The sequence below is a fragment of the Talpa occidentalis genome, unplaced genomic scaffold (genome assembly GCF_014898055.3).
Source record: "Talpa occidentalis isolate TD23 unplaced genomic scaffold, MPIMG_talOcc4v2.1 talOcc4.2, whole genome shotgun sequence".
Taxonomy (NCBI): Eukaryota; Metazoa; Chordata; class Mammalia; order Eulipotyphla; family Talpidae; genus Talpa; species Talpa occidentalis.
The window spans coordinates 131,392,862-131,420,062 of record NW_023602073.1 but is presented as its reverse complement, the minus strand read 5'-3'; the positions used below and the strand labels follow the sequence as shown (position 1 = coordinate 131,420,062).

The 27,201-nt window shown below is 36.9% G+C and overlaps 1 protein-coding gene across 4 annotated transcripts in view; it reads left to right on the top strand.

Moving 5' to 3' along the window:
* The window catches only part of MAP3K5 (mitogen-activated protein kinase kinase kinase 5), a 212,589-nt gene that overhangs the window by 92,978 nt on the left and 92,410 nt on the right, over positions 1-27,201 (top strand). For all 4 annotated transcript variants that reach the window (XM_037520445.2, XM_037520446.2, XM_054697862.1 and 1 more), the window contains 4 exons: positions 197-365; positions 1,812-1,918; positions 2,754-2,924; positions 21,302-21,414. In XM_037520445.2, coding sequence (XP_037376342.1) covers positions 197-365; positions 1,812-1,918; positions 2,754-2,924; positions 21,302-21,414 — 560 coding nt within the window. The remainder of the gene's footprint in view (positions 1-196; positions 366-1,811; positions 1,919-2,753; positions 2,925-21,301; positions 21,415-27,201) is intronic.

Genomic DNA, 27,201 nt, shown 5'->3' with positions numbered 1-27,201 from the left:
TTAATGCCAGATATTTGAGGTGTTCATTCAATGCATCTTAATTGAATTGAATGCTGCTGATGCTTAATGCTACTGATGCTTAATTGAATGGAATGCTACTGATGTTGCAAATGTCATTCATTTCCTTATAAAATCGTTGCTTTTAATTGAAATCCTTTCTACCATTAACTCTTTGAAATGTGTATTTTCCTACCAGCCAGTATTTTCGGGAATCTATACTCAATGATATCAGGAAAGCTCGTAATTTATACACTGGTAAAGAACTGGCAGCTGAATTGGCAAGAATTCGGCAGCGAGTAGATAATATTGAAGTCTTGACAGCCGATATTGTCATAAACCTGTTACTTTCCTACAGAGATATTCAGGTGAGAAGATGCTTAAATAAAATCTTTGTCATGTACCATGTTGTAGAATAAGGGAGTGTTAATATCAATTTCAGTTAGCTAATGAGCCATCTGTGTTACTACACACAGTGTTTTATTGACTGTCCTGTTTTCCATTCTGAGATTTTCATAAAAAGACTCATATGATTTAATCATCGGTGATTGTGAAAGATTTGTATGGTAATGTTCTGAGTCTTTTCTCCAAAAGAACAAGAAAAATATATACACATAGCTAACCCATGGATAGTTTGCTCTATTCTGTTAGCCTAAGGCACACCTATCAGTCAATGAGAGGAAGCTTTGTTCTGGCATATACTTGAAATTCTTAGAGCTTTTGGGACATATGTCTTATCCTTGAAATTGATAGTGCTAGATCTGGCCAGCCAGAAGCAAAAAATGAGTTGATTCATAGTAAGGATAAAATATATAATGTAAGACGCACTAACATACCATATTATTTTATTGATGTATCTTAAAATTTTTAAATGTGATAAAGAAGAATGACCTCGTCTCTGAATTGGGGATTTGCTATTAGATTTTTTTTTTTAATGTTTGTTTGTTTGTTTTAAAGATTTATTTATTTATTTATTTATACAAGCACTGGGTACAGTCAGAAGCGCGGGAGGGTGAGAGAATTCACCAGAGCCAGAGTAGGGAGCAGAACAGGCAGAAGGACTGAAGTACACTGCTGAGGGGAGCAGCGGGAGGCAGGAGAGGTCTCTGCGCGCCATGCGGGACCCTCCTCCGGTGGCCGGGGAGCAACCGGGGATCAAACTGGCGCTGCAGAGGCTTCGGGCAGCCTCGCAACCCAGCGCTCAACCGCTGCGCCACCGGGGAGGCCCTGCTATTAGATTTTTACATAAAATTTAAATGATACCTGGTTTCTTATTTCCATACCCAGCCATTTAGGTCCATGTCAACCTTCATGTGGACAACAGAGATTGATGTATGTAGAGAGGTGTGGTACTTAGGATCCCAGGGCTAGAGTAGCTTTTACTGTTGTTGAAGTGAAATAGTTGTGTTACTTAGAAATTCAATCAATTGCTTCATGTCCTTGAAAATTTTGGAAATCATTTTCCTGAAAGCAATTCATAGGACACTTCATACCAGAATCTGACTTCATGAAGAACTAAACCACCCATATTTGCACACTAGAGCATTATCATATTAGATGGATTTTTGTTTTTTGGCCAGATGTGGTGATTATATTGCTAATGTTGTTAATCTATATAAACTATATAACCAAAAAACACAAAATGAAAGAAGAAAAGTTTCTTCCTGCCTCTAGGTTGTCCAGAGTGTTTCATGAATACCAGTTTTCTTTTTAATGCCCTTCTTATGTTCAGTTAACTGGTAGTTAAAGGCATTTTACTATCAGAACTTTCTCCTAATGGTTTAATTCTGTCTTATTTGCTGATTCTTTAAAAGGACTATGATTCTATTGTGAAGCTGGTAGAGACTTTAGAAAAGTTGCCAACCTTTGACTTGGCCTCCCATCATCATGTGAAGTTCCATTATGCATTTGCACTGAATCGGTAAGAAATTCACTTCTATGATGCCCTAACACATTAGTGTTTAACCTCAGATTCTTTCTAGAATATGTTTTTGCTGTAGCATGCAACCACTGTATTAGAATATAATCTAAACCTATCTACAGTAAACATAAAATAAAAAACTTGCATTATGATTTTTTTGTCAGTAAAAAAGGCTGTCACTGTGTTACTCAAATTCTTCTTTGTCAGAGTCAGTATTTGCTATTTATACACTTTAGAATTTCTTAAATTATATGAATGTGATATTATCTTTAGGCAAATACACTCAACACCAGGTGACTGTTCACACAAAAATGAACTAAAGTATAGTAAGGGCGATTATGTCTCCACGAACATATTCCTAACCAGAGCATATTTTCCCCAAATCTGCAGTGGGTACAGTTATAATCAAAACTCTGTTGGCCACATTTCGTATCACATGTCCATGAATCTGCTAGGGTGGGGACTTAACACCTGTAGCCCTGCCCTAGGCCTCTATCCACATTGCACACGAGTCAGTGCCACTTTCTGCCCAGTGTCACCACAGGGTCACCTGTGCTGTTTACATGGAGGCCCCTAAAGCACTGGACTATCCAGGGCTTAGTTGTGTTGCTATTCTCTTCCAGGGTGGAGAATTACTATAAATGTAATTATCATGACTGAAGCGAATGATAGAAAGAAAAAGGGAGGGGTCATCTCATCTATTGAGCAGTTGCCATGTGTTGCTTAAAGCTTGATTATCCTTATTTTATAGATGAGGAAGCAGAAACTTGGAAAGGTTTATTATATTATTTCTGTAACTGTCTTGAAACACCAATACTTTTTCTCCCTACCTTAGGAGAAATCTCCCTGGAGATAGAGCAAAAGCTCTTGATATTATGATTCCTCTGGTGGCAAGCGAAGGGCAAGTTGCTTCAGATATGTACTGTTTAGTTGGTCGAATCTACAAAGATATGTTTTTGGACTCTAATTTTATGGACACTGAAAGCAGAGACCATGGAGCTTCTTGGTAAGTATATTGGCTATAAATTAGATTCTTAGTTTGATAAATCCATGACATAAAAAATGGCTTGCAAATTAATATTAAATTATTGTTATTATCCTTTAAAGAGTGTATTGTGAACTAAACAAAATCTAAGGTTTTGTAGCATTAGTAAATAATTTTGATAAGTCATTTAATATAGCAGACTAAATTGAAGGAAAAGTAAATAAGAAAATATTTTTAAATGTGTATGTATAATATAGTAACAAAAATAATTTTGTTAAAAATTTATGAATGTTTATAGAAACACATTAAAGAAGACCTTAATGAATGGAAAAATATACCAAACTTAATTATTTTCACCAAGACTTTGATATAATTTGAAAAAATGATTCTGTACTTTATTTGAAAAAATAAAAGGTCAAGAATAGGCAAAATCATTTTGGATAATGCGGGGTAGGGAGGCCTTACTCTACCAGATAACAAAATGTATTAATTAAGATATTGCAATATGAATGGAGCATAGACAAACACTGAAACAGAAAAGCCAGGAACATACTAAGATACAATACGAGATTACATTTATGATGCAGTAAACTTCATGGACCAAGAAGGACTTCTTTGTAAATGTACTAAGAAAATTTATTTATCTGATTATAAAAACAATAGGAAATTAGATTTCTACTTGAAGATATGCACACACACACACAAATGAAAAGCAATGAATTAAAGACCAATATACGAAAAATACACTTAAGGAAAAATACTTTAGAATAAGATACACCTAAGTACTTATTACTTTGGTATAGGAAAGAATATCTTAAACAAGTTTTTCAATACTATAATTAATGAAAGGAAGAGACAGGGAAACTGGAGTGTATTAAAATTGGCTTCTGCACACCTGGTCCCGGTGTTTGGAAATGGCAGAGCAGGTTTTGCTGCACTGACTCTGCTACTGACACCAATGATGAATGTTTGAAAAACACTTTTTAAACAAAAGTTTGAAAGCACCAAAGAGTGACTCAAAGTAGTCACTTTGATATTTGATCCTTGGATGAACGATCAATCTCACATGGGTGAGATTCACGTTTAAATGGTTTTTCCTTTGAGGTGTTCTCTGATCTGGAGGGTTACAGGGCAGGTATATCTCAAGAGAAAAATCAGTCTTAGTGACTTGAGAAGTCAGTTTGCAGCTGCCAGAGTGCCTGGAAATTGGGTGGGATGTGCAGTAAATGAGGGAGCCACAGAGGGAAAGCCCCAAACTGTTCTTTGCTGACCCCTGGAGTTTGCATGTGTGGGGTAAAACTCAAAGGAGTCCAGGCAGAAAATAGTAACTAGATGGCAAAAATAACTGAACAGAGACTTTGGCAGCTGCCCAGTGCAGTGGAGATAGACTTTGGAGCCTTACCAAGTTAGAGGAGTTTGATAAACAGTTAACACTTTCCTCTGAGGCTTCAGAAGGGCCAAGGCTTAGAAATTTTAAAAAATGCATCCCAGGGCCGAGAAAGTGCACTGAAATTAATAGCAAAGCCAAAGCAGAGCCATGCTATTAAAACCTAAAGCCAAGCCACCACATAAATCATTTTATTTACCTGTTATAACAAAAGTCAGTAACTGAAGAGAATAACAGAATCTAAACTCTCTATTAATGCATCATGACAATGCCTAGTGCACCATCAAAGACTACTAGATTTGTGAAAAAATAAGAGTGATCCATAATTAAGAAAAATATTAGTCAATAGAAATAGACCCACAGAAAACACAGTTTTGGAATTATTAGATATGGAAATTAAAATAGCAAAGATAAAATGTTTAGATACTACTGGAAAAGATGGTATAATGAATGAAAATATGGAGAATTATAGAAGATATGTAGAAACTGGAAAAGAACCTAAAAATGAAAAATACAAAACCTAACGTAAAAATTTTATGAGATGGGATTAACAGTAAGTAGGATACAAGATCTATAAACTTGAAAACAGATTAGAAATCATTCAGATAAAAGTAGAGGGAAAAATATTGAGAATGAAATTAATAGTCTCAGTCATTCATGGAATTGCATTGACTGCTTTAAAACACACTACTAATTGGAGTGATAGATGGAGAGAGGAGACATGATGTAGCAGGAAAACTATTGGAGTAATTTATGGTCAAATATTATCCAAATCTGTTAAACAAATGAACAGACAAAAACACATATCTAGGAAGTGCAGCAAAACCCAAGTGGGATAAATAGAAAAGGAAAACCATCCTTCAGCAACTCATAGTTAAATTGCTGAAAAACAGGCCTCCATAGTGGCGCAAGGGGTTAAGACGCAACCTATGGAGTTCTCCACAGCCACTGCAGCATGAGTTCAATCCCTGCCAGGGAGCTACCCACATGGCGCAACAGACCTCTCCTGACTCGCCCACTGCTCCCCTCAGTAGTGTTTTCAGTCAGTCTGCCTGTTCTGTTTCCCACTCTGTCTCTGGTGAATCCTCTCACCCCCCACACCTCTGGCCTGTATCCCAGTTCCTGTATGTATGAATAAATAAATCTTTGAAAACAAATTGCTGAAAAACAACATATAAAACATGTCATAAGCACAGCCAGGGAAGAAGATACATTGTATGCAAGGGAAAGAGTGGGCGCTGACTCCTCATTAGAAGGTAGCCCAAGGGCCTCCCTGTTGGCGCAGTGGTTGAGCACTGGGTTGCGAAGCTGCCCACAGCCTCTGCAGCACCGGTTCGATCCCCGGCTGCTCCCCGGCCACTGGAGGAGGGTCCCACATGGCGCGCAGACCTCTCCTGCCGCCCGCTGCTCACCTCAGCAGTGTACTTCGGTCCTTCTGCCTGCTCTGCTCCCCGCTCTGGCTCTGGTGAATTCTCTCACCCTCCTGCGCTTCTGACTGTACCCAGTGCTTGTATAAATAAATAAATAAATCTTTAAAATAAAAAAAAAAGAAGATAGCCCAAGGCAGTGGCATAGCATCTTGGAAGTGCCTAAGAATAACAGTCATCCAAGAATCCTATATCCTCTCAGGATGTCTTTAAAAAATGAGTACAAAATACAATTCTAGATAACACATTCTAAATAATGTGTTACCAGCAGACCAGGAGTAATGAGCCTTAGGCTAGAAGTTATGAATGCAATGCACATAAACAATATAGGAATTATATTCAGTATACAGAAATAACTTTAAAATCTTTTTTTTTTTTTAAAGATTTATATATTATGCACGAAAGAACAGGGTTGTAGGCCAGAGGTTGGGAGGCAGGGGGCGGTAAGAGGATTCACCAGAGACAGAGTGGAGAATACAACAGGCAAATTTATTGAAATACATTGCTAAAGGGAGTAGTGAGCTAGACAGGAGAGATCTGCTTCGCCATATGTGGGTTAGCCCCCTAGCTGGGAATCGAACTCCAACTCAGGTCACAGCAGTCATAGGTGATAGCATGAGGCACTGAGACTTAACCCTTACACCACCAGGGAGGTCTTAGCTTAAAAATCTTAAGAAAAAAATAAAAATGGGCATAGAACAGGTTATTCACAAAAGCATGAAAAGCATAAATGGCCAATAAATGTAGTCTAAAAATATACCCAAAAAAGATGCTTTACCTCCAAACTAAAGTAATGATATACCATTTTACACATTGACATGAACAAAATTTTATAAATCTGACAATATGTTAGAAAAATAGGAATCCTAATGATCTGCTGGCTTTGGTGGGCATTTTAATGACCAAATAAAGATAGTGGCTTTCTGAGTTCAGTATGCTGCTCACCAATGGGAAGAAAGGAGTAGAAATGGACCATGGAATGATTCACATGAAGCTGCAAGAATTTTTAAAGGATTTTATTTCTTAAGCTGAACGGTGGGTGTGTGGGGGTGTTGCTTATATTATTCTTTTGTACTTCTTAGTATTCCCAAAACATTCCTAAAAATATTTGCTGATAAAATGTGTTAAAGAAGATTAGCTGAGTTCAGGAGTTCCTGCATGGTAGCCTTAACATTTTTTTTTTAATTTTTTATATTTTTTTAAGATTTATTTATTTATTTATACAAGCACTGGGTACAGTCAGAAGTGCGGGAGGGTGAGAGAATTCACCAGAGCCAGAGCGGGGAACAGAACAGGCAGATTGACCAAAATACACTGCTGAGGGGAGCAGCGGGCGGCAGAAGAGGTCTGTGCACCATGTGGAACCCTCGCCCAGCAGCCAGGGATGGAACCGGCACTGCAGAGGCTGCGGGCAGCTTCGCAGCCCAGTGCTCAACCGCTGCACCACCAGGGAAGGCCCGTAACATTTTTTTCAAATTGTGAAATAAGTCCTTTATTTTCCAAAATCTTTTATCTTTAACTGAAAACAAGTGTCAGTGAGGGTGTGGAGCAAAAGGATGAGTGATTTTCCTTTTGGTGGTGCATAAATCTGTGCAACCTCTATGGTAAACAGCATGGACATTCCTTGAAAAAACTATGGCATTGTCGTATGATTCAGCAATATCACTTCTGTATATTTATCCAAATAATATGAAAATATTAATATGAAAAGATTATGCACCCTATGATTATAGAAGCATTATTAACAATAGCCAAGACATGGAATCAACTTAAATACCCATTGATAGATGATTGGATAAGAAAATTGTAGTATATTCCCCAATAAAATACTACTTAACAATTGAAAAAGATGAAATAATGTCTTTTGAGACAACTTGGATGGATCTTTTTTTTTTTTTAATAATAAATTTTATTTTTATATTCCCCCATACAACTGCACATGCCCCATTCTGACCCCAATCCCTCCCCTCCCGGCCCCCACCCCCCAAAAAGTGTCTCTGGTTCATAGTTTTTTGTTGATTTTGATTTTCACTTTCTTATAGTTATTCATTTTCCTGATCCCTTATTTAAGTTTTCTAGATTCCTGCTATGAGTGAGACCATCCGGTATTTTTCTTTTTCTTTTTGGCTTATTTCGCTGAGCATGATCCCTTCCAGCGCCATCCATGTTGCTGCAAATTGCATGTGTTTATCTTTTTTGAATGCTGAGTAATATTCCATGGTATATATGTACCACATCTTCTTGAGCCAGTCATCTATTTTTGGGCATTTGGGCTGTTTCCAAAGCTTAGCTAACTTGGATGGATCTTGAGGTGATAATACTAAGAGAAATAAGTCAGAAAGCAAAAGACAACTACCAGATGGTCTTACCCATTTGTGGAATATAAATAACCAAAAAAAAAAACCCAAACTGGCAAAACAACTGTGAAAAATATAGCGCTACACCACCATGGATTATGTATGTAATTAGGTATTAAAAATGAAATCTTGTCATCTGTGACAACATGGATGGAACTGAGAGGGCTATGCTAAGCAAAATAAAAACGAATACCAGTTGATTTCCCGTGTGTGAAATATAGAGAAACAAATCAAAGGAAGAGAAAAACCAAAACAAACCCTAAAAATCTAGCTGTAGAACTGAAATACCAGAGAGGGAGGGCTGGAGTGGGGAGCAAGTAGAGAAGAGGACTCAGTGAAAGATGGTGGCACCTTCATGGCAGACATGTTGTTGTAACATGCATCTGAAGAGGGGTGTACCTATACCCCCAAACTGTGTAAATGTTGTAAACCACTGTTAGTAAAAATAATACAATAAAAAATGTGGGATTTCTAGATGAGGGGAGTAAGGAGGTAATGTGGTAAAGCATGGGAGCTCTGGTAATGTGGTAAAACATGGGAGCAAGTTAAGCATGTGACCATGTTGAGGTGTGAACTCCTGAAATTATTTAAATGAATAGAAAAATCAATAAAATTTTCTGTTAGGATTTTTACATCATTATAGAGGGACTGAAATAGGAATAATGGGCTATCAGCAGGGACAAACATTTGAGAAGAGTGATTTCCTAGATCCCTCATGAAAAACCATGTTTGGTTTGAACATTTAAATTTGTACATATATTTTTTTATAACATGGAGAATTTTACAGTTTCTCTTAACCAAGTCTTTTTCTGCTTTTACAAAAGAGGAGCTAGGCAACCTTTTCATGATCAGATTTACACTGTAAGAAAATTCTTAATTGTAAGAAAATTGGAATCTGGTATTTGGGGAGCATTTATGCCAGTATGAATGCTTTGATGTAACAGTAAAGGCAACATGCGTAGGTCATCCTGTCTTGTTTTTGTGGTCAGTGAATTGAAATGGAACACATTTACTATGAAGTTAGTGTGCATCTTGCACAGAAATAAAATAGAAGTGTTTCCAGGTTTGAAAACAAAACAGTTTAGACTACTGAGAGCTTTCAAGGTCACATAAAGTTCAGTTAGGAACAGAGTTTCTTCTGGTTGTGTTTTTGTTAACTCTGTACTTCCAGCTTCTGGTACCTTTGTTGTGGTTCCCATTTTGCTGAGCAGCATGAACTGTCTTTCAAAAGAGCTTTATGTTCAAAGTTTTCAGGTCAAATTGAAGATGTCAGAAGTTTTATGATATCATTTTAAAATTAATCTGTCCATTAACTTTCTACTAAGAGCAGGGAAGGCTGCTGAGTTCACAACCTCTGATGGGAGTGTCCTTAGCATTGATAATTGTGTCTGCCGAGCACCGATTTATTCAGTAATAAAGGGATGTTGTTTTTACTGTAGACTGTCTAGTCATAAACTGCCATTATTGTCATTAAATGCACTTATTCATGGGTTGCTAGGAAGGCTTTCCCTCTACTGACACCCTACTGAAATATGGGTGTCTTTTTCATGCCCTCACCCTTGTAAAACTAATTCACTGTGGTTTTTTTGTTTTGTTTTTTTGTTTTTTGTATTTTGATCTGGTTCCCAGTGTACTGCAAACACACTCACTCTATTGGTATATTGGTGTGACATCATCTCTAAATACTTTTTCTCGTAGAGCTGAGAAAAAGTATTGTCAAAATGCTGATGCAAGAGGTCATCGTTGAGTTTATTGGGCATTTGCTAGGGTTTACCCAGGGTTAAGCCTTCCCTGAGTGATGGGTCCCAAAGATGTTTCAACTAACCTTTTCTGGAGCCATAGTCCTCCGTTCACTTGTCAAATGCTGTTGCTGAGATGAGTGGGATGTCGTGGCAGGTACTCAGTCTTCGGGTTTCTTTCCCTGGACACTTTCCATGGCCTGAGTCGTGTTCTGTGGTTTTGAATAGACAATGACCTGCTGAGCATGAAAAGTTTTAGGATAAGAGTTCCAACTCTACAAGAAATGAACCTTAAGCAGTTTGATTACATGACTCATAGAAATCTTTCTTGCAGTTCTCCTGTTCAGCATTTTTAATGAATTAAACATGCCTGCCCCATAATAGAGGGAGAAAGTTTTGTGCCCCTCTGGGCATTATACCATTATAAGGCATCCTTTTCTGCCTTGAGAGACCTTCTAAAGCAAGTCCATTTTCTGAGGTGTTTACATGGGTTTCAGAATGCAAAAATAGAAAATAAGGGCAAAAGTGTATGGTTTAGATTTTTTAAATTTGCACAATTGTGGTATGTTTTTAGAACAAACTTTGATTATTGAATATTTGCTGGGATAGGGAGTGAGTCGTTTGAATGAATATACATAGCTGTCTTGTGTATAAAAAGGAGTTCTTTAACATTTGCTGGTTTTCATTGACATTTCTTAAGTTAATTTTGTTCATTGAAGCACTTGTGGGTGGTTAAAATAATGCTATTATTTTCAATATTTAGATCTCTATAATCCATGGGAAGGTGTAAAAGTGCCTTTATGATCTTTAGGTCATTAGGTAATTAAACTGAATTTAGCTTTTAGATATTAGAAGGTTGTAGTTTTCTATTATCACTGTTCAATATGAAGTTAGACCTAAGTTAGGGGAAGCAGAAATGGTGCTTTTTACAGATGTGAGAGAGTGCATGCTTGTGGTTACCATGGGAGAGGATACTAGATGAGAGGGAAGCTGGAGGGTGTCCTGCCTTTGAAGCATGAAGTATTGTGACTCAAGAGCTTAGACTTTCGTCCTAAAACAAGACCACAAAGTTTCTGGAGTGTAACTTCATGGAATGGCCCAAGGAAATTTTATGAATCATGACTTAGAGAACCATGGGAAAAGGTTTGTTTGCCAAAGTTATCTCCACAATTTCTTTTTTTACCCTAATCTAAAAAATAACCACAAAATAACTGATACTGAATTGACAGGCATCATGACTTATCTAGAACATTTTGTTATATGTAGTATTTGTTCAAGAGGTAGAATAATCAACCCTTTCATCTTTAGAATTCACACAAGGTTTTTGCATATGTTAATAACTGTTGGAGGTTTACCAGCACTTGGAAAGTAGGTGAAGCTGACATTTTTTCTTCCCATTTTTGCCGCAGTTGAAACTCAAAAGCACATAAGTTAATTTCTTGATATCATAAGACTATTAAAACTTCAAACCCAAGTTTTTCATATGTACCATTTTCACTACATCACGGGCTCTGTTCCCTGGAATTTCTAGGAACAGATATGTCAGGAATGTTTGTACTATTTCATTGATGAGACATGGACTTTGGGGAGTCTGGCATAAATGCTGACTCAATACTTGGAAACAGTATAATCTTAGGCAGATCACTTAACCTTTTGAGAATTCAGTTTTTTTATAAAAACATCAATTTCTACCTAGATGAACTGGAGAGCACTTAGCTTCCTACAATTACTAGAATACCATATATCAATGGCCATAAACATTAACAAAGGGTAACTTCTGAAACCTGAAGTCCAGAAATAGGACTGACTCTAGCATAGTCTGAGTTGGCAGCTGAAAATGTCAGTCTCTCATTATTGCTGTGGGTGGCTCTGCCCTCAGGCTGGCTTCTTAGGGTACAAGTTGCCTGCAACCATTCTAGGCATCAATCCAACATAGCTGGAGGGGAAAGGAGACAGTGTTTTTCTGTATCTTTTTCTTAGGACCTACCCCAGACCTTCCTTACATTTTTTTATGCTTCTAGTATTTCACCATTGACCCAACAAATAACTAGCAAGGAGGATGGTATCATTACACGTGGCTTTAGACTAATCACTTTACAAGAATTAAATGAAGCAACATCTATTAAGGTCCTGGAATTTAGCAGGCACTTAGTGGTCTATCCTTAATGTATAATATGTGAAAATATTTTGTATTGCTTTATGTATAATATTTACCCATGTTCAAAATGGACATGGACTATATTAAATTTCCCTTTTACTAAAATATTCCTAAGACCTCACTCTCTCCTTTCTGGAGCTAGCTGAATATTTTAGCTAATGAGGGAAAAGTTACAGAGTCTGTATACTTTTTATACGGATCCTGTCTGAATTTCATATACCAAGAATGTTTTGGGGTCACATGGGATAAGCAATGATTGCTTGAAATCACATTTGTTTTTAAGCATGATGGTATTCTCATTTTTAAAATAATTTTTTAAAAAGATATATTTATTTGTGCATACAAGAACTGGGGTATAGGCCAGAGGTGTGGATGGTAAGAGGATTTACCAGAGACAGAGTGGGGAGCAGAACAGGCAGATCGACAGAAATACACTGCTGAGGGGGGCAGCGAGCGAGTCAGGAGACGTCTGCTGCACCATTTGTTTTGCTCCCTGGCTGGCCAGGGGATCGAACTCGTGCTGCAGAGTCTGCAGATTGCTTCATAGTGCGGTGCTTAACCCCTGGCACCACCAGGGAGGCCCAGTATTCTCATTTTTAAGGGGAATTATGAAGTCATTTTCAAAACATTGAAGGGAAATTAGGTACCTGTACTGTATTAGAATAATCATGACTCTCTTGTTGCAGTGCCAAAAAAAGATCTATAGCCAGGAAATTAAAAGCATTAAGGCTTTCATATGTTCATTAATATGTTCATTTTTCCATAGTAACTTGGGAAAGAACAGACAGCTTTGCCTTATCAACAAAATTTCTTTTACGTCAGTGATGGTACTATTCAAACAGTAATGTGTGCCTAATAAAGATTTAGTTTTTACATTATTAATAGAGTTGGCTTTACTTTGGAAGAGTTATGTAACAGACCAATTGACATACAAATAAAGACCGATGTCTATTTTCCATTTGTCAGATTAGCCGTTTTTTCTTTTCCTTGGCTTTAAGATACCTTTCTCTGTATTATTTCTATTTCCATTAGACCCCAAAGCCCCAGAGTCCTATTTGCCATCATTCCATTGACATCTTTTTTTTTTTTTTTTTTTTTTTTTGCCTAGTACTTCATTGTATCTATTAGATGTTTACAAATGTTGGAGGATTTTCATTTTTAGAATACAATGTGTTCTGTGTGGGTTGTGAGACCCAGCTTCTTGGTGTCTAGATTTAGATGGCTGCTGAGTTAAAGGATAACCTGGAGACTTGGGGAAAACAAAGGTGCCCACCAATGCTTTGTAATCAAGAACTCTGGTCTCATATTTTGTCTTTGATTTAATGCCACAGTCAGCAAATGATAGATTGGATGAAGCTCTGTTATGACATGACCAAGTCGAAGTCCAAGAATGAAAATATTTAATATATCATGGTGGAGATTCTTAATTATGAATAACAAATATTGGGCACCTAAAGAAAGCAACTAAGACTTCTTTTATGTGATCTATTTGTCAGAGGAATGAATGGGAGAACCATACATTTGCCAGGTGTTATATTGAAAGGAAAAAGAATAATGGAGACTAGGGGTGTTTCATTCAGTGAATCAAAGCAATCATTTCTAACCCTGGCTGGATATCAGAATCACTTGGGAAGTTCTTCAATAATGTGGATTTCTTTGTCCCTGGAGATTGTGTTTTAGTGGATCCATTTTGTGGATAGATTAACCATAATTGACTTTTTTCCCTACCACTGTATTCTCTATCTCTTTGACCCTTCCCTCATCCCCTCCCCCCCAACCTCACAAACCTTATAGATTAACCATAATTGATACTATGATCATTCTCTTTTTTATTGACTGTTTAGATTTTCCCCATATTTGCTGTTATTTTCTTCTTCCTAAATCCTTACTATTCTTCATATCCTTATAAGATTAAATTTAGGGCCTCCCTGTTGGCGCAGGTGGTTGAGCGCTGCACTGTGAAGCTGTCCGCAGTCTCTGCAGCGTGGCTTCGATCCCAGCCGGCTGGCGAGGGTCCCACATGGTGCAGCAGACCTCTCCTGTCTCGCCCGCTGCTCCCCTCAGCAGTGTATTTCGTCAGTCTGCCTGTTCTGTTCCCTCCTCTGGCTCTAGTGAATCCTCTCACCCTCCCACGCATCTGGGCTATACCCCAGTTTCTTATAAATAAATAAATCTTTTTTAAAAAAAGATTAAATTTAAACCTCTGGCCATTCCTCTGCATCCCCTTCAGAACTTTCCCAAGAGTATCTCCTTCCATTTCATAACCTTCTTAAAATGTTTTTTTGCATTTTGATAGGAGTTCATTGGCAGTTATTGGAGGGATAAATGTATATGGGGAAACTATTCACTTTCCAGAGCAGTCAAATAAAGTCATGAACTATGCCTTCGTATTGTCATCAATTAGCAAAGATTAAAAAAAAGATGAGAATACTTTATTTTGGCATAAGTGCAGTGTAAAAGTCTTTCTCTTACATTGCTTTTGGGAATCTGAATTGTTAAGAACTTGCTGGTAAGCACTTTGGTATTATGCACCAAGTGCCTTGAAATAATTTATGTTTTTTAATCCAGGTGTGTTCTTGGAAACTCTCTTAAAGAAATCATTCACTACATTGGTAAAAAAAAAAAAAAAAAAACTTAAAGGAAGAAACCTAAATGTCCAATATATGGGAAAATGTTAAACAAGGGGAAAGAACCTGTGTGATGGAATAGTAGTAGTCTTTCAAATGATGGGAGAGTTTTGCATAGAATCAAAGTTAGCACTTTAGTTCTTTTAAAGGATACAATTCCCTGGCATTCAGTAATTCATATTGTTACCATCACCACTAACCAACCACAATTCTCCTGTTACAAAATTCAAACTCTATACCCATTAAACCACTTCCGATTCTCTACTCCTGCCGTTGCCTGGCAGCCACCAGTATACTTTCTGTCTCTAAGAATTTGACTCCTGTGTATACTTCATATAAGTGGGAATTAGATGTCATTTGTCTTTTTGTAGCAGGCTGTTATTGAACATTGGTATACAAATGTCTCTGAGTTTCTTAGTTTTCAATTTTTTTCACTGTATACCCAGAAGAAAATTCAGTTTTAAAAAAAGTAGCACAATTTTCTTTTTTTTGGAAAAAGAATGTGAATAGTAAAAGGAGTTCTTTTATTTTCTCCCTGATTTTTCTAATTAATAGAGATTATGTACAAACTAATTGGTTGAATTAAAGAGAGCCCCTCCATCTCCAGATCAAATCAACAGAGTGATTTGTCACTCCTTTTTTTCCTCATTCTGTCCTGCTTTGTTTCTGAATTTTGTTATGAGTGATAATTTCAGAAATATCCCTAGAGATGGAAAGCACCATGAATTTCTAATTTAATTACTTGTATGTCTCACAGGAAGAATCCAACTGTTATATCACAAAGAAGGAAAAGTGACAGCTAGATAGAATTTGACTTGAGCTCATTTTCTTATTTGATGGAGAGTGGATGCACGCTCTTTAGCTAGAGATAATCAATTCAGGAATATTTCCTTTATTCTTGACCTGTTGAACATTTCAATGCAAATGCAAAAAGAGAACCAAGTGTTTGTTATAAAGGCTTCATCACTCACTTCATAATCTAGTACTCACCTCTGTTAGAACCTGTTTGAAATCAGATGATAAATACAATGTTATTTTTTGGGAAAATCCCATGCTGCTTTCCATAGGGGCTGAACCAGTCTACCTTATGATCCAGCAATCCCATTCTTAAATGTCTATCCAAATAATGCAAAAACAGTAATTTTAAGGGATATATGCATCTTTTGTTCAGTGCAGCACTATTCACCAGAGCCATGGTATGGAAACAATCTAAAGGCCCAATGATGGATGAATGGATTAAGAAGATATAGAATATCTACATATTTCCTAGTGTAGAGCTGCTGGTAACTAATTCCCCTAGTTTTTGCTCATTTGAAAATATCTTTTTGTAAAAGATTTATTTATTTATGCATACAAGAACTGGGGTACAGGCCAGAGGTGTGGGGGGTGCGAGGATTCACCAGAGACAGAGCAGGGAACAGAACAGGCAGATCGACTGAAATACACTGCTGAGGGGAACAGCGGGCAAGACACGAGAGGTCTGCTGCACCATGTGGGTAGCTCCCTGGCTGGCCAGGGATCGAACTCGTGCTGCAGAGGCTGCAGATAGCTTCACAGTGCTGTGCTTAACCCCTTGCGCCACGAGGGAGGCCCTCATTTGAAAATGTCCTTTTTACAACTTTTTTTTTTTAATTTGTTAATTTTATTTTATTTTATTTTTTTTTAATAATAAATTTTATTTTTATATTCCCCCATACAACTGCACATGCCCCATTCTGACCCCAATCCCTCCCCTCCCGGCCCCCACCCCCCAAAAAGTGTCTCTGGTTCATAGTTTTTTGTTGATTTTGATTTTCACTTTCTTATAGTTATTCTTTTTCCTGGTCCCTTATTTAAGTTTTCTAGATTCCTGCTATGAGTGAGACCATCCGGTATTTTTCTTTTTCTTTCTGGCTTATTTCGCTGAGCATGATCCCTTCCAGCGCCATCCATGTTGCTGCAAATTGCATGTGCTTATCTTTTTTGAATGCTGAGTAATATTCCATGGTATATATGTACCACATCTTCTTGATCCAGTCATCTATTTTTGGGCATTTGGGTTGTTTCCAAAGCTTAGCTATTGTAAATAGTGCTGCTATAAACATAGGGGTGCAGGTGTTCTTTGGAATTGATGTTTCTGTGTCCTTTGGGTAAATACCTAGGAGTGGAATTGCTGGATCATATGGAAGCTCTATGTTTAGTAGGTCCAGAAATCTCCACACAGCTCTCCATAGTGGTTGGACCAGTTTGCATTCCCACCAACAGTGCAGGAGAGTTCCTTTTTCTCCACAACCTCGCCAACATTTGTTGTTGCTAGTTTTTTTAATATGTGACATTCTCACTGGTGTAAGATGGTATCTCATGGTAGTTTTGATTTGCATTTCCCTGATTACAAGTGATGTTGAACATTTTTTCATATGCCTGTTGGCCATTTGCATTTCCTCTTCAGAGAAGTTTCTTTTTAGCTCTTCTGCCCATTTTTTGACTGGGTTATTTTCTTTGTTGTTGAGTCTCATCAGCTCTTTGCAGATTTTTGTGATCAGTCCTTTATCATTAGTGTTGGGTGCAAAAATGTTCTCCCAGTACAACTTTTTTTTTTTAACTCATTCTAAATATGTTATGGTATCTTCTAGGTTACCAGTTTGTATTGCAAAGTCAACTATTGATTTTATTGCGCTTTTGAAGGAAATGCATCTTTTTTTCCTCTGGCTGATTTTCAAAGCATTTAGAATGTGGTGATTTTTTTTTTTTTTCATTCTACTTGAGACTTGCTGAGATTCTTGAATCTATGGGTTATTATTTTCACCAGTGTTGGAATATTTTTTGGCTAATATGTCTTCATGTGTTTTTTTTTAAAGATTTATTATTTATGCATATAAGAACTGGGGTATAGGCCAGAGGTATAGGAGGGTGGCGGGGAGGTGAGAACATTCACCAGAGACAGTGGGGAGCAGAACAGGCATATCTACTGAAATACACGGCTGAGGAGAGCAGTGGGCAAGACAGGAGAGGTCTGCTGTGCCATGTGTGTGGCTCCCTGGCTAGGGATCTAACTTGTGCTGCAGAGGCTGCAGATAGCTTCATAGTGCTGTGACTTAATCCCTTGTGCCACCAGGGAGGCCCTGTCTTCATATGTTTCTTATGACCCATATTGTCCCTCTTCTTTTTCTGGGGCTACAACAATATAGATATTAGACCATTTAACTATGTCCTTCTTGTCCTCATGCTTTGTTGTTACTTTACCCTTTTTCCCCCTCTCTGTAGTTAAGGTACTTTTCATTTACCTATTTTTAGTTCACCAAATTATCTTATGCTCTGTATGGTCTATTGTTAAACCCAGACAATAAATCCTTATTTTCAGGTATTGCATATTTCAGTTTGATTATTTGATTTTTTTAATTGAATCAAATTAGTTATTTAGGGTTTTTTTAAGATATCAACTCTTAAATTTGTGTGCCGTTCATCCATTTGCCCATCTTTTTCTTACTTTTCTTTACTATATTTGTAATTACTGTTTTAAAATCCTGTCTATAAACCTCAACAGCTGAATTATTTGTGAGTCAGCACCTCTTGCCTGTTTTTGCCCTCTTGTTTATCATCTCATAAATAAGACTCATAAATCTCTCTGCTCACAGAGAGATTTCATTTTGCTGTCTCAGCCTGACCTCCTCCCTCAGCCTCCTGTACCACCCAGCATTCAACAGCTGCCCTTGACTACATGTTTGGGATGACTGCTGGTTTCACTCTGCCATGCTAACCCATGTAACTATCAGGAAATCCACTAGTTTCTCTTTTCCTGGTAGAGTTTCAAATAGGTAGAGTTTCTCTCCTTATGCCAAATCCAAATTTAATCTTATGGGTCAGAATCAGCAAATGCCCCACTAGATAACAAAAGCAATTTAGCTTATTTTGGAGGGATATTTTCCTTCTTGGGTTTATATTTCAATGTTATGTTGTGATGGCTGTGCTTCCGTAGATCTCAAATGTCTATAAAAATGTTTTGGTGGTGTTAACTTTTTCCCCCTAGTTGTTTTAGCAGAAGTGATGGCTTTCAAGTAGACTACTATGTCTTTCTTAGAAACAAGCATTGAATATTCATCTACAATTTAAATGACTATATAGCTTTTGAATATTTGGAATACATTTCATTCTGTGTTGTAGAATGTTTTTTCTTAGTATAAATTTGTAGATGTGTAATTGTATCAGCAGGTATGGTTGGGTCTTTTAAAAAATTTTATAATTTTGATAGGGATTGGGAAATTTCTGCCAAGAAATACTATACTAATTTGCTTTTACAATATACGAGAATTCTCACTTCTTGTGGGTGGTATATTAATAATTTGTGGCAGGAGTTCCTTTGTGATAGATCTACTTGTAATTTTGATCTCCAGTAAATATTAAGACTTTTTCCCCCATACAAAATATATTGCTATGGAGTGCTATGAGCCCTACAAAAATATAAATTATTCATTTTATTGGTATTTATATCTTGGTTAAAATATAAAAATATAAATTATGATAACAGAAAAATAGATACAAGTCCAACTTTTCATTGTGGCTGGTTTGGGCACATAGGAATTCCTGTGTTCAGTCCAATACTGACTTATTTGAGTGTGTTGCTTTTTGCATATTCTTAATATCTTCAAGAAAAAATATTTCATGTTCTTTGGTTGCAGGGGAAATGAAAGAATACAGTTGTTGAAAAATACTACATTTTTAAAAAATATTTATTTATTTATTTATACATACAAGAACTGGGGTATAGGCCAAAGGTGTGGGGGGTGAGAGGATTCACCAGAGACAGAGTGGGGAGCAGAACAGGCAGATCTACTGAAATACACTGCTGAGGGGAGCAGCGGGTGAGACAGGAGAGGTCTGCTGTGCCATGTGGGTAGCTCCTTGGCTGGGGATTGGATTCATGCTGCAGTGGCTGTGGATATCTTCATAGGTTGCGTCTTAATCCCTTGAGCCACCAGGGAGGCCTGAAAAATACTATGTATTTTGATATAAATTAGTATGAAAAAAAGTGTACAACTTCTTTCTTCTACATACTTTCTTACTGGGACCTCCTACTTGCCTCTGAATAAACACAAAGACCTTTAAGAATTATGAGCCTACGACACCTAAATCTTGTCTGTCCTTTATATGACTGGCTTTGAACATCAGCAGTCTGGGGTATAGGCTTTTTTCATTTTAGAAAAGAGGAAACAACTGTACATTTAGAGAGATAAAAATACTTTTTAATCACCAACAGTAATGCAGTTGGAAATTTTTTTTCCCTATTCCACACAAGTAGGTATTCAAGCCAAGTAGTTAAGATTAATATTAATTTGACTTCTGTTTCTAATCAAGAACATTTGCTCTGCTAAAAAGTAAGATCCTTAAAAAGGGCACATGGTCCTCAATAGTCAGAAAAATATATTTTTCTTTTCTTTTGAAGAATAACTTATAAGTTTAAGTCATGAAAAATTTCAAGTATATATAGTAACCAAGAATTCACTATAATACACACCAGTGTGCTTGATACCCTTTTGCTGTCCCTCTCTTACACCATTAACAATTTAAATAAGAATGCCTTTATTTTGGAATTGTAATATATTTTTCCCTACTTAATCCTTTTGGTATCATCAAATGATCATTCAGTATTTAGTCTTTAAATTTTCCTCTATCTGATTTTTTTAAGATTTATTAATTTATGCATGTAAGAACTGGGGTACAGGCCAGAGTTGTGGGGGGTGAGAGGATTCACCAGAGACAGAGTGGGGAACAGAACAGGCAGATCAACTGAAATACAATCCTGAGGGGAGCAGTGGGTGAGACAGGAGAGGTCTGCTGCGCCACGTAGGTAGGTCCTTGGCCGGGATCGAACTCCTGCTGCAGTGGCTGCAGACAGCTTCATAGCTGTGTCTTAACCCCTTGCGCCATCAGGGAGGCCCCTATCTGATTTTTTAAAACAAAGTTTTCATTTTTCATATTTGTCTCAGGCACTTTCTACTGGTCACCGGGGCAGTTGTTTTAAATTTCCTCTTCTTCATGCTCCCAAAAGAAATAATGTTGAATTTTGTCATATGTTAAATGATATATGTGAGGAAATCCTTGAACAGGTTCCAGGAAGTTTTCCCTTAAAATGCAGTTTGTGTGCAAACACAGAAGTCTTTTCAAATGGTGAAGTGTTTTTAAAGATTGATACTCAGTTACATGCACATACAGAAAAGGATTCTTATTTTCTCTTTGACCCAAAATTAGTATGTACAGACAAAATCTCTGTTTTTCTTAATGTTGTAGTGCAACTGACATTCAATATTTTATTTCTATATCAGTCTTTTGGAACCATTTGTTTCAGTATGTTACCTAAGTGATCCTCACTGCTTTGTGTACTTTTACAGCTTTTTAAAAGCCACTGTAAAAAATATGTGCAAGTTTTTCATTTTTTAATTCTTCTGTTTGTGTATTCTTTCTCTCCTGGTAGACTGTTGAAGAGAGGCTTTTGTGAAAGGCTAGGCTACTTAGGTAGGGTGAGTTAAGTGCGGAATGCAGTTGAATTGAGGGTGAGGATATGCAGTTACTTAAGCATTAAATCCTAATAGCACATTAGATTCTGGGGTGAAGGCCAGTGGAATATTTTTACTTGCTCAGGCATTGGAGTTATGCAAACAGAAGTCATTGCACACTCAGGGTTTCAAGATTGAGAAAGTAAACTCATACATTTGCTTTTTCTTTATAGGTTCAAAAAGGCATTTGAATCTGAGCCAACACTACAGTCAGGAATTAATTATGCGGTCCTCCTCCTGGCAGCTGGGCACCAGTTTGAATCTTCCTTTGAGCTCCGGAAAGTTGGTAATTACAGTTTGGGAATTTACATGGAAATTAAGTAATTGTACCCAACTTGGTGCAAAGCAAAAGAACCATAGATAGTCCTTTTGCTTTCTATCTCATTTAAATTTCTTTAGTTCAGAATCTTGACATTGGGATGTAGTTGAGTTTTTAACTTATACTTGTTTTTAAAAATCCCCTGTTTACTATTTATTATTCCATCTCAAAATGATATTTACAATATGGACTCAGCATTGAACCTCCAACTCCTAAGTAAGGCAGTGTCTTGTGGAACATTGGGAATGTTTTCTATTTTAGATTGATACTGCTTTCCTGGTGCTTTAAAAGGAGCAGGAGGGGGAAGATCTAACATTTCCTGTTTCTGTTTCCCACATGCACACCTGTCCCTGTGACTTCAGTGGTGTTGGGGTGAAGCTTCCCAAAGCCCCAAATCTTGGCAGTGACTGAGTCTCCTTAGAGACGATGTCTGAATTGAAGCCATTGATAGAATGAGCCTCTCTTTTACCTATAAAGCATCTCATCTGCTGATATTTCTTTGGAATTTAAAGAAATTAGGGCATCTTACTAAACGAATTTTGTCTGATTGTCTTGGTGCTGATGTGGGTAACATTTATTTTTAATATTCTGAATGCAGGAATACTCTCCTTGGTAATCAGATCTTGCTCTCTGGGTAACCACCTGTTTCAGAGAACTTTTCCAACTCTTGCAGGAATTATTACAGCAGACAGTGAACTATGTTGCCATATTTTTCTTGGATAAAAAGTAAATCTTAGTGAAGTTATGAATTATAGAAGACTTTTTCTTTAAGATTTTTAACTGGAGAATTTCTTTTAAATTTCCCTTTAAAGAAAAATGAGTTCTCGACTTTTTCACATAGGTTGGGAGGAACTTATAAAATAACTGGATGTAGGGGCCTCCCCTGTGGTGCAGTGGGTCAAGCACCACGCTGTGAAGCTGTCCACAACCTCTGTAGCACCAGTTTGATTCCCGGCCAGCCAGGGAGATACCCACATGGTGCCGCAGACCTCACCTGCCTCACCCGCTGCTCCCCTCAGCAGTGTCTTCGGTCCATCTGCTCGGTTCAGTCTGTTCTGCTCCCCACTCTGTCTGGTGAATTCTCTCACCCTCCTGTGCCTCTGACCTGTACCTCAGCTCTTGTATAAATAAATAAATCTTAAAAATATAAAACTCTAAAATAAAACTGGATGTAATGTTCTGGGAAGTCTCTGAGCAAAATAAAGTTTGAGTATTCAGTAATTTTTTTTTTGCATAGAAGAACAGGAACTTAGGCCAGAGCTGCGGGGGTAAGAGGATTCAGTAGAGACAGTGTGGGGAGCAAAACAGGTGCATTTACTGAAATATACTGCTAAAGGGAGCACCGCCACAGACCGGAGAGGTCTGCGGCGCCATATGTGGGTTAACTCCCTGACCAGGGAGAAAACTCAGACTGTAGTGGTGATAGCACTGAGATTTAACTCCTAGGCCACCTTGAGTACTTTTTATTTTATTTTATTTTATTTTTAAGATTTATTTCTTTATTTATACAAGCACTGGGGTACAGTCAGAAGCGGGGAGGGTGAGAAAATTCACCAGAGCCAGAGTGGAGAGCAGAACAGGCAGAGTGACGAAGTACACTGCCGAGGGGAGCAGCGGGCTGCAGGAGAGGTCTGCACGCCATGTGGGACCCTCGCCTGGCGGCCGGGGATCGAACTGGCGCTGCAGAGGCTGCGGGCAGCTTCGCAGCCCAGCGCTCAACCACTGTGCCACGGGGGAGGCCCTTGAGTACTTTTTTAAAGGCCCAGGTTAAATGAATTACAAAATATCACTGCTGGATTGCAGTAGTTTCAATGTACAAAGCTTTATTTGAAGTTTTTTGGGTTTTTTTTTTTCAGTTGCAGATGAAATCAGAGAAAATACATGGTAACATGCTACTCAGAAATAATGATTATAGTAATATTTTTAATCTAAAGTTAATTTTCAAAATCTATACAAAACTATGTGCCAGTTATTTAAAAATAATTTGTATTCATCCATTCTTGAACTTAAGATGAAGTCTGGTTGAAGCTTCTGAATCATTACAGAAATTGACAGTGATTTGTATATGTGGGTAAAGCAGTAATACAGTGTTTGAAATATATCTATTCTAAATTCCCATTTTTAAAGGTAGATCAAAATGACCAGCTCTCTATCAAGAAAGTTGAACTTAATTATTCTCACCACAAAAATGAAATGGTAATTATGGGACATAGCTAATGCTATGTGGAATCATTTTGCAATCTGCAAATGTATCAAATCAATAAACTATAGATCTTAAGCTTACACATAATATTTTCCAAGAAGTTATTCATAATACATGTGAATAAGCATTTGGAAATATATGAAGTTAAATTTAAAATGTTGAAAATTTCAAAACATACACAGACTTAAAATATTGCAGTGACGGATTTTTAGTGACTATAAAAGCAAAGTTTTAGGCTTCTAAGAGTTTTAGGCTTCTACAGCGACATATACTCTAAAGTATTTCCTTAATAATAAAAGACAGTTAAGACTCACTACTTTAGATTATATACTGTTGCGCATTATGCTCATCAACTCATCAACATAGATTGGCCTGAAATTAATTTTCCCATGATAAAATAGAATTAAAGGACTTTTCAAGGAAAAACTCTAAGTCATCTAATATAGCAATGATTAATTAGTGATATAAAATAAAAACCAGATTGATTAACAACATATTTGACTTGTTTTAAAGATATACAGTTTGTACTTTTTTGAGAAACATTAATCAAAATTTTATACTTTATGTTTTCTCTCATTCCTTCTGTGGGTTCCTTGCATATAACACAAATTAGTCTGAATTACCAAATTTCTAAGTAAAAGACTTTTCTATGACATTCCTTCATGAGGTACATTTTGAAATTTTGATTTATTTCCAAAGGGTAAATCATTAAAAATTAAGATGTCATCAAATGATCTCTAAAACTGAAACTTTCTAAACATATTATATTGTTTGAGATCTCTAATGTCAGAAACCATTCTTAACTGTCAAAACCTGTTGCCTAAAGACTTAATTCTGGTTTGTATGTGTTTGTTTCAGGCTGTTAGTAATTGTTTCATGATGTTTTACTTTCCCAGTTTTTGAATAATTATTGATTTTTAGAGTATTTAGACTAGGATTTTAAAATACAGCATTGTATCTTACATTTTCTCCTACTTTCAGTTTCACAAGACATAAAAGTAAAATTCGAAGTTTAACTAAATAGAAAATGATTCTCCCATTTTCTGTAGGATTTTTCAACTGAGATGTTTCATGAGAGAGTCAGAATATAGGTTATGATCTCCAACAGTAAAGAGGATGTAATGAGAAAACAGTGAGCATGAATTTGGACAAACCACTGTTGAATCTCATTTTCAGAAAACAATAAAAATAAAAATTTTATTATTGAATATAAATGTCCATGAGTCTATAAAGAAAACCAAAAAGACAAAATCAAAAGAAAAACAAAATCCATCACCAACCACAGAGCAATTCAGAGGTGATCAGTTTCTTAGAAAATTAGAAATTAAATGGAAGGAATTAAGTACTTTACCTTCTTTTTGAGAGATACTATAATTCATCCAGTTGCTGGTGTAAAGCTCTTTTTAGAGAATGCTACATATTCAGTGTACTATGCTTCAGGAATATCTATTCTTCAAGCAAATTCAAGCTAATGAAGTAGATGAGATGCTAAAACTGATATTGACAGTGATGCTGAAATAATGATTCTAGCAAGGATCATCAATTAGAATTAAAACCATTAAGTGAAACCTAGTTGTTTTTCATTTACTTACCATATTTATATGGTGCCAAAGCTTAATCACAGATGTTTTGTTAATCACCAAGGAACAAATGTGCCCACACAATTATTTGTAAATATCTCCTGCTGGGATCCAGATGTCAGTGATCCAGCTAGCACTCCTGATGGTGAGAAGATCCAACCTTACCTCCTCTTGTCACGCATTAGGAGTAAGCAACATCTCCTGAGACACAGTCTCCCCAAAAATGTTTAACCCAAATCTTAAGCTCTATTGTTTAGTTAACAGGAATCAGAGTGGCTAGAGACCACTGTGCGCCAACACTACAAAGTGCCTACAGGTCCACAACCTAAGGACTTGCTACAGGACAGCCCTCTTGGTCTCTTCAAAAGGTCAATGTCATGGGCAAAATGTGTGGGTGGATTGGTTAGGTAGAAAGAACTAGTTTAGAGACATAAGAAACCAATGCAATTCTTAATGCTTGATTGAATTCTGGTTTGAAAAAAAGGTATTGCAGACATTTGGGGAACAATTAAGAAATTTGAATCAAGATCAGATATTGCATGAGGCAAGTATTTTTGTTAGGTGCAATAATTGAATAGGAATAGTATCTAAGGGTAAGTGTCATGTTGTAATTTAGTTTGAAATGGCTGAGTAGAAGTATTCAGAGAAATAAAACAATAGTAAAATGCTGACAATCACTGAAAATATTTTGATTCATTGTAGTGTGTTTTCTTGTATCTTTTAATTTTTTTGTAATGAAAAGAACATATATCCTCTACTAATTATGGGCTGTATGACCTTAAACAAGTTGCTAAATATCTTTGAGCTTTTTTCCCCACACTGTAAAAGGGAGATAATTTCTAACTGGTGTTATCACATAGATTGAAAGAGTTGCATTTTCAGTGTGCTTTGCACAGTTTAAGGCTTATGAGTGTTCAGTAAAACTTCTGTCTCCTAGCTTTCTCCATTAAAACAGTCTAAAGCGAGTCTAATAGCAGTTGTAAATGCTAAGTAGAAACTAAACTATCAAAAAGTCTTTAATTCTTAGAAGTCAGCCATTTGAATTAGAACATTGTCAAAATTGCCCAACTGAATGCAAGTATTGGTATTTAAAACAATAACATACTGTTTGTTGCTTATAAATTTAGTCAAAAAAATTTTTAATAAAGAAAATAGCTGGTAAGGACTTGGTAAAAAGTTATCATTGTACATGAACAATCATGTTTTAATAGTTGAACCCTGTGGATATAAAGCCTTAAAAATGTTGCAGTCTGGGGCCTCCCCAGTGGCACAGCAGGTTGAGCGCCGCACCGTGAAGCTATCCACAGCCTCTGCAGCGCGGGTTCCATCCCAGTGGAGAAACCCACATGACACAGCAGACCTCTCCTGTCTCGCCCGCTGCTGCCCTCAGCAGTGCCTTCCATCTGTCTGCCTGTTCTGCTCCCTGCTCTGTCTCTGGTGAATCCTCTCCCCCTCCCATGCATCTGGCCTGTACCCCAGTTCTTGTACATATAAATAAATCTTAAAAAAAAAAAGTTGTAGTCTGGGACCAAGTATAATGCTGCTTTTGAGACTATTGTATGGAGGTAATCCAAAATATCGAACAAATTTTATGTCCTAATATGTGTATCTACTCTTCTATTTCTTAGGGAAGTAGATGGAGGGAAGATAGAGAAGGGAGGCAGAGAGGAGAAAGAGACCCCTAAATATAAAAAAACTAGAGTTATGTGCTTAGTGCCATACTTAAAAGATTAGCATCTTTATATTTCATACATCATGTGAAAGGTTACCTATATCATATGAAAGAACATAAAAACTTATTCACAAAAGAAGTACAAACATATTAAAAGACAATCTCATTGATTAAAAAAGTTATGTTTCTTTTTTCCTCTATCTGGTTATGAAAAATGAATGGCTAATAGTACCCATAATTGGAAAGTGTGGACAAAAGATTATTGTCAGGTACCATCTGTGAGAGCATAAATTAGTACA